This window comes from Cryptomeria japonica, chromosome 2, assembly GCF_030272615.1.
Source record: "Cryptomeria japonica chromosome 2, Sugi_1.0, whole genome shotgun sequence".
In the NCBI taxonomy this organism is placed as follows: Eukaryota; Viridiplantae; Streptophyta; class Pinopsida; order Cupressales; family Cupressaceae; genus Cryptomeria; species Cryptomeria japonica.
Genome location: NC_081406.1, coordinates 261,973,870 through 261,987,798, shown reverse-complemented (window position 1 = coordinate 261,987,798; position 13,929 = coordinate 261,973,870). Strand labels below are relative to the sequence as shown.

Below are 13,929 nucleotides of genomic sequence, written 5' to 3'. Positions count from 1 at the left end.
GGCTTATATATTGATAAACTTGAAGAGTGGTTAAACAATAGTAATGGGGAAGGTATCTAGTTGGCAGGATATGTGGTGAAATTGCTTTTATATGTCGATGATCTTATTCTTATTGCAAAATCCACACAAGGTTTGAGAGAGCATCTAAAGGATCTTGAGTTATTTTGTCAAGAGGTTGGGATGCAAGTGAACACCAGCAAGACCAAGGTCATGATCTTTTCTTTGAAAAAGAAGAAACAACAGGTTGATTTTATATTCGAGGGCAATCTCTTGGAGGTAGTGGTTGAATACAAGTACTTAGGAATTGATTTTCACAATAGGCTCAGTTGGGAAACATGTAGACCAAATAGGATCCAAGGGGGTTGGAGAGCTTTATACCTTCTTCAAAACAGATGCAAGAAAGTAGAGCTATGGGATTGGAAGACTAAGAAAGCCCTTTTCAGCTTGTTAGTGGTTCCAGTTATCCTTTATGGGTGTGAAGTTTGGGGGAATAGCATGTCAAACCTCAAATGGAGACAAACAGAGGACTTCAAAAGCATCTCATCACTAGCAACCTCAAAATCAAATCAACAATACCATATGAGATTCTTTTAGCTGAAGTAGGTATGTACCCAATTGAGTCTCCGACAGTCATTTGATTGTTATGCTACTTAAAAAAGGTAGAAGGTATGGACAAGCATCATTGGCCCAACTTGATTGTTGAAGAGGACTTAAGTCGTAGGGAAAAAACTTGGAAGAAACAAAATAACAAGTGGATGAACAAGTGGGACATAAATATACATGAATGTCCCAAAAATAAAAAGGAGATAAAAAAGTGGGATTGCCATGTGGAGAAACCAACTAGGTAGGAAAAAAGCGTACTATATTAAAGAATTCAACCCTACTTGGGAGCATAATGAAAAAGAATATTTGAGATCCACGATCAATGGAAAGGCCAAAATTCGAATTGCTCAACTAAGGACTAGATCTCATCATTTGAGATGTGAAACAGGCAGATGGAAGGTACCAAAAGAAGAGTGGGAAGAAAGAACGTGCATTTTTTGTAACAAAAGGGCAATAGAAACATAATGACATTTCATTATGGAGTGTGCAGCGTATGAGGACATTTGCAACCAGTTTGATAATAAATTAAAAGTGGACAGTTTGAACGATCTTTTTGAAGAATCAAGGCTTCACAAAACAATTAGCCTCTTAATCAAGATTCACAAGAGAAAATCCAACATGGAAAAGAACTTGAAATTGAGATAATTTAGAACGTCTGGGTACCTTAGACGGCTGGGTCTCGTGGACATCATTAAAACTCCTTCATTCATTCATTCATCCATCCATTTTATCATCATAATTCCCAATTGTCACCTCCATATTTCATTGTGATCCATTCATCCCTTCCTCAATCCATCCCTTTCAAACCATATTGTTGTCATTGGAGAGTATTCAACATCAAGCCATCAAAGGAGTAAATCAAGTGAAGCCTTGGCGCGTCCACTTCTAGCTCAATCGGAGGAGCTTGGGAAGGTATAAGTTTGGTTGTTTTAGGTGTTTTCATGTTGTTTTATGAATTTAGCACATACAACAAACCTTCTAAATTTCCTTGGTTTCAAGTAGATCCATGCAAACTTGACCTAAATCTACAAACACGACCTAGAAATAAACAAAGAGCTTACATAGAATTTGAAGTGAAATATAGATTAAGAAGTTCCAATTCCAACTACATCAAATTACCTGTCTTCATTCTTAAAACTAAATACATCTATCTATCAAATTTAATTTTCCAAATTTTGTTGAATTATTACTTCTACTAATATTAATTGATCTAAATTACTTTATCCTTTTAAATAATCTCAATAAATCCTAAAAAATCAAAATGACAAAAATTAATCTTCTAAGAGGTAAGGTATGCACTCCTAATTTGTAGCATAGTTGAATGCTTCCCACAAGAAGTACGAGATAGTCCCATATTACAATAAATGATTTGTAGACCCACAAACAAACTCTCGTAATGATAAACTATAAAAGAATCCATTTCCATTCCGACATCTAACAAAATTTATACCTTTGTCCCCACACTCTAAGCTTGTGGAGCTTGTTGGAGTTGTTGCCACGGTACGATGTATTTTAAGCAAAGAAAATTTAATGGAGATGCTCGTCTAATTTTTTATGTTACTTCTAAATACTCCTCACTGTAGTTTGTCTGGTGACTTTGTGTTACATTTGCTCCGTTTGTGCCTTACACTCCGCTACCCGTCAATTCTGCAAATAGTAATTGCGGTTTTTGTTTAGTCCCTGAATTTTGTGTAAAATATTATCTTATACATCATTAAAGCTTGATAATATTTATATGAATTTAATCATCACTCTGTCTCTATCATGACAGCACAAGAGAGATCTATATGAATTTAAAAAGATTCTCTGCTTTTCAATATACTCAACTGAAAATGCATATTAAATAAAAGCTATAATAAACATTAAAAAAATAAGTATACATTGCATCTTGTCTTGAATAGATTTTTGTGAAGGAGAATTGGAATCAGATCTCAAAATTGCTTGGACGGATGGAACTTATAATGTTTCGTAAAATATCTTCTATCTGTCTGTCTATTCACATATCTGTCGAAGTACACCCTTATGGATTGGCTTTGATTTTGCAGGATTGTAATCCATTGTATCTTGGTTTTCTGTCACATTACGTCCACGTGTTCCTCGTACGGATGCAAAAGCGCAAGTTGCATGTTTTCAACTTGTTTGCCAACTTTAGGTGAGCTTTGCAAAAAGTTGATGTTACGTGTACAAAACTAGCAGGTACCATTTTGAGGTTGATGACAGGGGTGAAAATTATAAATTTGTTTGTAAGAAATTTGCAAATAAGTAAGTTATATAGTTTATAATGTTTTTTGGGGAATTATGTAGAAGGAAAAACTATGAAGATAAATATTGGGAAAGTTAATTGATGGAGTACTTTTAAGGATATCTACTCATTTCTTGATAAATTTTCATAATGAATAAGATTTCGTAGAGAATCATGATGGTTTAAGAGAGAATAATTTGTGGCACATTTCATAATAGAATAGATGTTTAATTACAATATATTTTGATTTTAGTTTAATTTTGCAAGTATAGTTTAAATTTGACGATGAATTCTATTCATGTAGTCTTCACTCTTTCTCATTATTGTTTCTTTTTATCTAGTTTCGGTTTGCACACAATCAATTTTCTCCTACAATTGCTCCCTATCATCTTGATGATGGATGATGGAGTGTGATCCAAAAAGTTGACGCCAAACAATTCTACAAAGTGGAATCCATAAAAAATGTGTAAAAACATCATGGACTGTGGAAATATATGAATTTAATTGACTCTACTTACCAAACAATTTTGTTGCGATAGTTATCTATTCAAAGTTTCTCTTTAAATGTTAAGATATATCTCATTTTCAAAAAGAGTATCTTATAGATATATTTTATTATATCTTGTCAACGTGGTTGTGCTCTAATGGCAAGGTCATAAGGTTCTCAAGATGGAGATCCATGTTCGAACCCCCAAAGTGACATCTAGTGTTGAAATTCTAAGTGGCGGCTCTTGGACTTCCATTGTGACTTCTAAGTTGATATGAGTTGAGTAAGTGGATTTTAAGTTGAATAAGTGGCTTCTTAGTCTAATATGTTGTTTGGGGAGAAGTCCCCTTGTGATCTTTGCCTAGATTCAAACTAGGTTAAAATCTCGAAGATTGTCAATCTAAAAATAAATTATATCTTATATGATTTTGGAAGTATAGTTTAAATTTGACAATGGACTCTACTTGTGCATACTTCACCCATCCATTTCCCCTATCTCTTTTTATCTAGTTTTACACTAAATAATTCTACACAATTGAATCCATAAATCATGTGTTGTGCAATAAACATCATGGACCGTGGAAATTTGATGAGTTTAATGGACTCTACATACCAAACAATTTTGTTGCGATAGTTATCTATTCAAAGTTACCCTTTATATGTAAAGATATATGCCATTAAAAAATAAAGTATACTATAGATCGTAGATATATTTAAGTATATCTTATTTAATTTTTGACATTTATCCAAAATATTCCCTTTCATGTGATATACCTAGTCTTTCTTAAATTTTTGATTGTATTTTATGGTGAAAAACTTATTTACAAATGTGTTGATCTCATAAATAAAGTGTTCTCCCTCCATGCAAATGTGATGAAAACATGACCACTATCAAAGCCAAAATTTGATGATAGGCCTTTCCTTTCAAGCAAAGTTTTCATGGTGGTCATTCATTTGGACCTTTCAAATACAAGATTTATTTATTTTAGAAATTGGTAAATAAATTATTTATATACAAAATAATAATTATATAGAAATTTTAACATTCTACTTAAAATCTCTCCTTTCAAGTGATACAATCTTGGTAAAATTTTAATTATATTTTACAACTAAAATTGTTGAAATGTGAAGTCGAAATTGAATTCTCATTTATATGTGGTTGACTCATCTTGGATTCTCATCTAGATGTGGTTGAGTCATCATGGATTCTCCTCCATAAATAGAAAGTTTTGTTAGGAAACTTACTATAATTAGTAATTTTGACATGTGTTTTCAATGTAGTTGTGAGAGTCATACTTACTATATTTAGTAAGTTGTCTTCAATTAAGACTATGCAATTCGGTTGTTTTATGCTGCTTGAAGTCATGTTTGATGTATAGTTTTGAGATTGTTGTAACTCTTAAAATTCTTAAGAATCAATATGAAAGATATTTGCCTGTGGTTTTTTACTAGTATATTTTTACCAAGTTTTTCCATGTAAAATTTGTGTGTTATGTGCTATTGTTCTTCTCTGCAATTTTTTGCACTTGTTATTTTTCTTACAAAAATAATTAAATACAATTGCATGGTCATTAAATTTAGGCCCTTCCCACTATCAAGACTTAAATTAGATGGTCAACCTTATTTATTAAAATTTTTTTTAGCAATCACCTTTTTTTGATCGGTAATATGAATTTTATTATATTATGAAATAAGCAGTACATTGTCAACAAGGATTATCTCAAATATCAAACCACCCCAACCCCTATCTAAAACCACCAAATCACCCTACAAAAACCAGATGTCAATACCACCATCCAGTAAACCCACCAACACCATCCCACATCCAAATTACATATACAGTATTTCGAGCTAAAAAAAGGGTGCTCGATACGATATTGCTAAACAATAGTAACTGCTTGATATGACAATGCTAAACAACAACAACTGACATAGTAAGTTTATACGATAATGTTAAAAAAAACAAATGAAACTTTGAAGTTTCCAACATAATTTCAAAACAAAATCTATAAACATAGTAGATAAAAAAACAGAGCTACCTGAGACCTAGGCAAGTTCTTCTCATCCCTTGGCTGCATCACTCATCTCTCCACCCAGTCTACATCCTCCTTTGATTAGGAGAATTTCCAGTGGCACATTCATTTCCATCAACTCCACACTCCTGCGTCTGGTCATCGGACGTTGCCTCCTTCCACCTCCTTCCTCATACCCTGCCTCCACGCAGGCTTGCCTAATAACCTCTTCTAGTTCCATTAATTTGCACATGTAATTTCAGGGCCTCCCATCCTCTGCTTGCCATCTCACGAAACTTGGCCTTCACCTCTTCATGTCGTCTGAGGAAAGGGATATGCATATGTCTGCCCCTAAGTTCTCAATGTTGCTCTAGGATACCTTCGACCACATCAAACCCCCGACCCGATATCGCCCATTCGAGCAAAGACTCCATATTATCAAGATATTCATGTGGCACTATAGATTTCATTACCCTTTGAACCTCTACACACGAGGAGTCCAATTCCAACCCCCACACCATGATGAGGGAGTAGATGTTCGCCCTTGTTCGATACTTGTGGCCTATTATTGCCAATTCTTCTCCCAACACCAACTGCACAACCTTCAGAAACAAAGGTTCCTTCGAACGGAACATAGTCATCAACCGTCTCTCCGGAACCGGCCCCAAGAATACAGGCATCATTTTGGAGGTTCTCAATGTAAAATTGACCTCCATTGCACCCACCAACCACAAAACCGCCACTCACTATCAAAAACCACTTCCTTAGACCAAGAAAAGCACTCACCAACCGCATTGAATGAAAATTCATTTGCATTACACCTATTAATGCGATTATCACAACTTTTGTCGTCATTGCAAAGATAATCAACATTAATTTCCAATATTAGCCGAGTTGGCCTCGACACTTGGGTAGAGAAAAAACACACTCATCTCCCACACTTCATCTTGATCGTTTGTACTGTCCAGTACAACCGTTTAAACTTGCCAAATTATATGATGTCATCATCTTGACCCCACCACCTCGTCACCCATTTGTCGAGTTCGCATGCCACATTAGATAAAAAAATCTGCTAAAACATTCCCACCTCTTCTAATATAAGATATACAAAAATCTTGGAAATTAAGTAATTTTGATCGAATCAATGCTATGAATTTGTTTAGCCTCCAGTTTGGGGTTTCTCCTTTCATAATTGCATCCACTACTACCTTGGAATCTCCTTCCAAATGCACTTTCAGAGCCTTCATATTAACAACCAATTCGATTGCTAATAGAGCGACCTGCACCTCTGCTTCATTGTTAGTCCCTTCTTGTAGTCTTTTCGCACCCTTGAAAAGAATCAACCCGTCCTCATCACGAGCAATGCATCCTACCCCAGAGACACTTGGGTTACCCCTAGAAGCCCCATCAAAGTTGATTTTAATCCACCCTCGCTCCGGTTTAGACCACATTTCCTCCTTATGCCCATGCTTCTCACACAAAGGATGAACCCTAGAGAAAGCAACCACCTTTCAAATACTAAGACACACTTTATTTTTTTGGTAACCCAAGGGTGTCCTCGCAACCCAGTCGAACCTAAGCCTCTCTTAGGGTGTGGTCCCATGAGGGGGCTTAAGCTTCTATTTTCCCCAAAAAATAATGCTGCGAGATTGTTTAGAATCTTTTCTCAAAAATTAATAGCCCCTACTTTTTAGGACTGCATATTTAAGCGGGTGAAATTGGGATGGGGCTAGAAATTGCCCCATCAGCTTAGGAATGATAGTTGCCACTTGTCAAATATCTAAGTTTATATTGCTATTAAAAGACAATTTTAGAGGGAAAATAAGTTTTTAAACTTGTTTTGATCACTACAGAGAGAATAGAAGACAAAGCTATGTATTCATGAGACCACCGACTTCCTTAAATTTAGGAGCTTAAATCTTTATGCTGAACAACACTACAAAATTCATGGGACCAACAACTTAAAAATAGTCCTAAACAATCTCATTAGCTCCAACTCTATTTTTTAGGAAGCCCCCCTCCACGGGACCCCAACCTTAGGGTGAGCTAATCCCCTAGGGATGGCAACAACCGACCACAAGCCACTACCATTGAGTAAGTCTAAGCAACAACCTTGGGACCTATATGAGAAGATACACTTTATTCAGTAAATCATATACTTACGATCCACTTAGAATATCTTTTTTCTTTTTCACAATCACCTTTCAAATACTAAGACACACTTTATTTTAGTACAAGATATTTATTTATCATTTACTTTAAATATCTTTTTACTTTCTATTTTGGTGGAGGGTTGTAGGTCAAATATATATCAATTTTCTTACTCGATACGTGTCTAAATAATTCCTCTTCAAGTGAAAGTAAAAGACAAAATGATATCCATTCCACTTGGGCATGATCCCTTATCCTCATCCCTTATAATTGCACCTCCCAAAATTTACACACGAATAGATAGTATAATTAAAGAAAAGATCATCTCTCATCAATTATAATGGACCAATTAAACCACAATTATTTTATAAATGTCCTTTTATATCACAATTTTCATAAAATTATAATTATTTTTATAATAAAAATATTTATATATAGCCATTAAATTTAGAACCGACCAACTATCGACCCAAAAGTAGAAAAAAATAATATCTCCATCTTCTATGGCGATATAAAAATTGATTTCAATAAATAAAATTGATTGGACAAAATTATCGGTGAAAACTATAGTTTTTTGTCCGAAAACAGATAGTAGGTACGGGCGAATTAAAAATGTGCAAGTAGCAAATAACGCGCCAAGTATGTTGACCCACCTCAGGACAAAATAGCACAAACTCCAATTACAAAGTTTAGAGTGTAATTAACGTTTACCGACTCCAATAATTTTTTCTCGATATAATCCTTGCACGCATTCGACTCTCCTTTTAATTTCATTTCATTTCAATTACATTTGTGCTTCAAGAGGTCGCGGTTTCAAACCCTTACAGAGATCTGTAACGAAGGTGAAAGATGTGTGGAGGTGCGATTATATCACAGTATATACCCACGAATAGGCGAGCCACAGTCAAGGATTTATGGCCCGATTTCAATAAATTCGCAGACTATGTCAGTGGAAAAGCTGCAACAGAGAATTCCTTTAACGACGTCGATGGCTATGGCGACAACGAAGCTATGGAATTTGAAGATTTTACCTTTCAGAAGCCCAAGAAGTGTGGCGACGACGACATTGCGATTTCTTCAGGTTGGATTTGCAAAGTGCCTAAATTTCTTTCTTTTCGCTTTCATTATGAGATTTTAGCACATTTATGCCAGTTTACTGTTAAAGATAATACATGTTTATATGTGAAAATTTTCCTTTAAATGTTGTAGGCATGCGCTTATCAGAAATTTACGGTTATACATAAAGCGCAGGTGTTAACAAAATCCATATTTGTGTTTAGCCCTGTAACCCTAAATCACAACCCAGAAATTTTCCTGTTAAAATTTATACAGAAGAATAACTTCCTAAATTTGTTATACTAATGTGGAGCTTTAGGAATCTTTAAAAAATGTATTTTCCTGTTAAATCGTAACGCAATGGAAACATTATTAATGTTTGAGCTGTAGAAACCTAAAATCTTAAGATTTTTTAATGATGGATTTTCAGTGATATATATTTTTCATTTTGGATTTTGAAGAGAGGATTTTTGATCCGACTCCTTATTGTGAAGGGTTAGCTGCAAGGAGCGCAGGGAGGAAGAGGAAGAATTTGTACCGAGGGATCAGGCAGCGGCCTTGGGGGAAATGGGCTGCTGAGATTAGAGATCCGAAAAAGGGTGTCAGGGTTTGGCTCGGAACTTTCAATACTGCGGAGGATGCCGCGAGAGCGTATGATGCAGCGGCTAAGAAGATCAGAGGTAAGAAAGCCAAACTTAATTTTGGTGATGATTTTTCTCCTGTGAAATGTAAGAAAGGGTTGGGGAAAATGGAGTGCCGGAAGAAATCTAAGTCGTGCAATACTAAGCCTGAATTTGCATTCGAGGGTTTCAATTCAAACAAAATGGTGAAACCATCTGTGAAGGACACCCAAAAAGGATTTGGCGTCAGGCCGTCGATGCAGACAAGTTCTAATGATGATTTGGAGTTTGGGGATTCAGAATTCCCTAATTCTATCAAATTGGCAGGCCAGTCTGCCGGTGAAAGCAATCTTAGCCATAATATGCAGAAGGCCTTCGCAGGTGATAACTGCAGTAGCTACAATAATCCAGAGGTGAACAGCTTCATGCCTTCTGATTATGATGACGCTGTAAGTTTCAAAACCTTGAAAACTGTTTCACCTCATAGGGATGCTTATTTTGACTCTGACAGAAGCAGTCTGTCGTATGATGGAGTTTGTTTCAAGCCCACCAGTTCTCCTTTACCTGAAGAAGGTAATTATTTTGAGTCTCAGAGAAGCGATGTATCCCCTGATGTGGCGAATAATTTCTACATGAAAGCTCCAGAAATCTCTTCTGTATTCTGTGATGTGAATGGGTCCAGTTTTGCGGACATGCAGACACAGCCTTTGGGTGTAATTCCTGAGCAAAACCCTGTGGATATTTCTTTTCAAATTGATGGTGATTTAGGTGATACCTACATTACAGATGTGAATAGAAATCTGGAATTTTCAGATGATTTTGCCATGGAGTCATATCTGGGGATGTGTCTGAGTCCCAAGCAAGAAGAGATGGAGAAGACAGTGAATGATTTGGATGCAAGTATTGAGTTTTCCCTACAGCCATGGAGCTTTGACGATCTAACTGATGCAGGCTCTGTTTATCAAAGCAGTTTTGATTCTTGCCTCGGTGAGCTGTTGTAAATTTCAAATAAATAAGTAGACTGCTGCTTTGAGATTTGATATCTGAAGATTGCCATACTATTCTGTGAGTTTGGTAGCTCTGGACTTTTTAAAGTTATTATCATGTGTGTGACTCAAGAAAGAATACATTTAAAAGAATGTTTTATCATGTTTAATCTTTATGGGCTAATGATGAGATTACTGCTGTTTATGTTTAGTAATTGGCATTCAGAAACAATGAAAATCTGGGCCTTGAATATTATTTATATTTGGGATGAAGTTCTAAAATCATCTTGAATGTTTTTAAATCGTTTATTTTCTCTGTACAAAACCCTTTTGTGTTCATGTAAAAATGTTTATGCTTCCGGGAGAAAAGGGAACAATCAGATGGCAAAATCTCTATTTAATATGATGGGGGAAATGTTGTTTATGGGAAGGGAGACTATGGTATTTCGATGATAAATTTATAGGCCCTGGAAAAAAAAGGGAACATTTAGATGGCAAAATCTCTGTTTAATAAGGTGGGGGAAATATCGTTTATGGGAAGCGAGCCTATGGTATTTTGATGATAAATTGATAGGGGTTCAAAATTCTCATACACATGCATGGCACAAGTAAGAGGCAGAACTTATTCTTACATGATGAATGGTTTCTTTTTGTGCAATTTTCTGTATATGAATACATCTGTTTTTTCAGAGTTTAACATTTTCTTAATTCTGTTGCACGATAGCTTTCTCTTTGTAATTTTTCTGGCATTCTCAATGCAATCAAATTGACCAAATTGCTGAGAGGATATTTGATTGCATTGTCAAACTTAAGATTAGCAAATCCTATGTTTGTATATGAAGTTGAACACTTCTCTGATACCAACAAGATAAGTTGTCTTTATATTTTGTATTGAGTTTACACGAACATCTTGCTAATATATAAGAGGTAAAAGTGACACGAGAATGTTTTGTTACAAAGCTTGATTGAAGTTCCTACGCTACAGAAACCAGAAAATGAATTTGTTTTCTTGGAATTTCATTACCTACACATCATTTCTGTACCGATAGTCATATTTTATTATAATACTTGCATGTTATGAAAGTCCACTCAATTTATTGATGATAAGATTTGTGAAAATATGCGGGTAATTATTTATGATCATGAACCAATTTGGGTATTGTTTCATATGATAATCAGGGCAATGACATTTGGTTGAATATTTTTTTCAGTGATTCTATGAAATGGTTGGCATGTTATTCGCTTGTGATTGATTAGAATGATGCTTATTTCTAGTCTTTAGTCAAAGGCCCTTTGTTGCTCATATGTATAAGCTATGTTAGATATACATAGCATATACAAGCTATTTTACCTATATAGAAAACATTTAACTGGTATATGATTTAAGGCAATGACTTTTTCTGCCCCTTTTGGAAGACATGGAGACCTTGCATCTCCACCTTGTAGCCAGGAGAGACGGATCACAGGATCTCCCTTGATACCACCCCTGTAGCAGAGGGGAATCTCAGGTCCAGGTGTAGAATCATTGGTTGTTATTTTTAAACCAAGCCTGCTCTCTGAGCAGCGGTGAATGTCTAGGAGGGTTTTCCTGTCATCGCCAACCACTTTGAAGAATCTTTTTTAAACTCTCCAACATGATATTGTCACACCAGCCAACAAATCTTGGAACCTTTAAAGGTTCAGGTACCTTCCGAATGGCAATTTTTTTGGGGGGTTTCACATGTCTGTTAAGTTGTACAAATAACATGTTAAAATCATAAATATATACATATTGTAGCGGAAAGCAGGAGTCAAGATTTTAGAGCACATAACATACATATGATAAATGAAGCAACCATAAATTTTTGGTAAAGATTGTATATACCTCTCTATTAAAAGCTGTAAGCTCCTCTCCTTGGAACTCACTGAGCTCTGTTTCACGGCACCCTCAGGTGGGAGTGCCTACGATAAAGTCTTGCAAACTGCGAAAGCAGAAAAATTATAAATCCTGATGTGAATACAATGGGGACTTAAAGGTTGCTTAAAAGTAAATTATGTGCTCTTTCTAATAACCAGAAGCCAGAAACTGTTGCTTTTCATAGAGAAATACAGAAAGTATTTGAAGGAAGCTGCAATAGCTGTAAAAATTTTCAAAACTCAAAATATAAACAAAAAAGGGAAATAGCAGCATACAAACAAACAACAGCAGCCACACCAACAATAATAGTATCACCAGAACACTCTCATTTTTATGCACGTACCCATTGCCCATTATTGGATGTAGAAGTAGAAGATTGAGAGCCCTGAGTAATGATGACCTTTTCTAACACTTTGCTCAACTGTAAGAGCACGCACTGTCTTCACAAGTTCCCCATTAACATGTTTTGTGCTATGTTTTTGTGAAATACAAAAACAAAAATCATAAGTGAAGAAAAAGCAAAAATGCAAAATAAAAAAGGCTCTGATTCATAGATTTGGACCTTGGATTTGCCCTAGTTTGTACCGGTAGCAGTGTAGGGACTTAGGACCATTGATTCGCTTGGGTATATGAACCAATAGCAGGGTGTTGACTCTGGGCTTTGGACTTGCTTGGGTATGTCAGTGTACATACCTGGCCAAATCTGAGACCTATAGGCCCTGCCCTGCTCTAACAGCAGACTGGACCACAAACCTGGGACTGGGACTAACATTGAATTTGAAGCCTAAAGTTAACACCTTGCTCACATCCACGGCTGGGTGGACTGTGAACAATCTGGACCTGGATCCATTGGTTTTTCTAAGCAAATTGGTGACTTTGACAACATGTGTGATTACATATCTAGAGTAGTCTCTATAAGTGGCCCCGGTCTTCCAGTCTTATATCATAGATGAAGATATACAGGTGAACTATAACAAGCTGGAGATTATAATTTTCTTTATATTTCCAAATTTTCACCTATTGATGAGACTTGAGCACATTTTTTGTTTCAAAGATTGGCGAAGCAAATTCTATTTCCTTTCCAATCAGTCTTCTTTTTCTCTTTGAATGAGATGAGAAGTTGGAAAGAGCAAACAAAAATAGCCACTAACGTGAAAGAATTCAAAGAAATTCTTGTTATTCTTCTAGGTGTGGATTCCTTGCCCGCAGCCATCAGGTCTGACGAAACTTAATCGTCTTACAAACTTGGGTAGTTTGATGTTTGCTTGTTACTTCGATGCCTTACATTTATTCTTCTAGTATTGAAATTTACATCTGATTACTTTGTATGGACAATGTTTACTTCTAATAACTTAATAAAAGGATATAGGTGATCTACGAACTTATTTTTCTGTAAGCTCCCTTTAATCTGACGGGCCTGCACTACTACACGACGTGAAGCTATAGTTTTCTCGTTAACCATCCAGCTTGGTGTACTATAGTTTTGGACCTGCCATTAACTTATTCGTGTTGAAAGATCATGACATGCCCAACACATTCACATATGCCTCGAGATTTATTAGGGCCTCAATCATTCTTGCTTGCGGGATGATCCCTTGTATTGAAAAGGATTATAACTTTTATAAAGGAAGAAAACTTAAAAGCCTTTGTGTTTTCAATGGTCCATAACAAAAGTTTTGGGATTGATGGCTTTTAGTTGAATTTTACCAAACAAGGTTGCAGGAAGATTTTTATTTGTTATATTTAGAGGTTCTAAAGCAAGGTTTCTTAGGGCCTAAAATTAATAAAGGCCTCTCTTTAGATGGCATCGTATTATTTTGTTTTGACACCTCTCATACAATATTGTGAACACCTTGGCTACAAGGATCAAATTGG

General features: G+C 35.7%; 1 protein-coding gene across 3 annotated transcripts; it reads left to right on the top strand.

Annotated features, from left to right (window-relative positions):
• Positions 1-8,212: 8,212 nt before the first annotated feature.
• LOC131050555 (ethylene-responsive transcription factor RAP2-12) lies at positions 8,213-10,368 on the top strand. 3 transcript variants are annotated; one of them, XM_057984756.2, is made up of 2 exons: positions 8,213-8,576; positions 9,046-10,368. In XM_057984756.2, the coding sequence occupies exons 1-2, from the start codon at positions 8,345-8,347 to the stop codon at positions 10,170-10,172; spliced, it is 1,359 nt and encodes a 452-aa protein (XP_057840739.2). In that variant the 5' UTR covers positions 8,213-8,344; the 3' UTR covers positions 10,173-10,368. The 3 variants fall into 3 exon arrangements, with proteins under 3 accessions (XP_057840739.2, XP_057840740.2, XP_059072556.1); XM_057984757.2 differs by having other exon boundaries at positions 8,215-8,576; positions 9,052-10,368; XM_059216573.1 differs by having other exon boundaries at positions 8,236-8,576; positions 9,013-10,368.
• Positions 10,369-13,929: the final 3,561 nt, after the last annotated feature.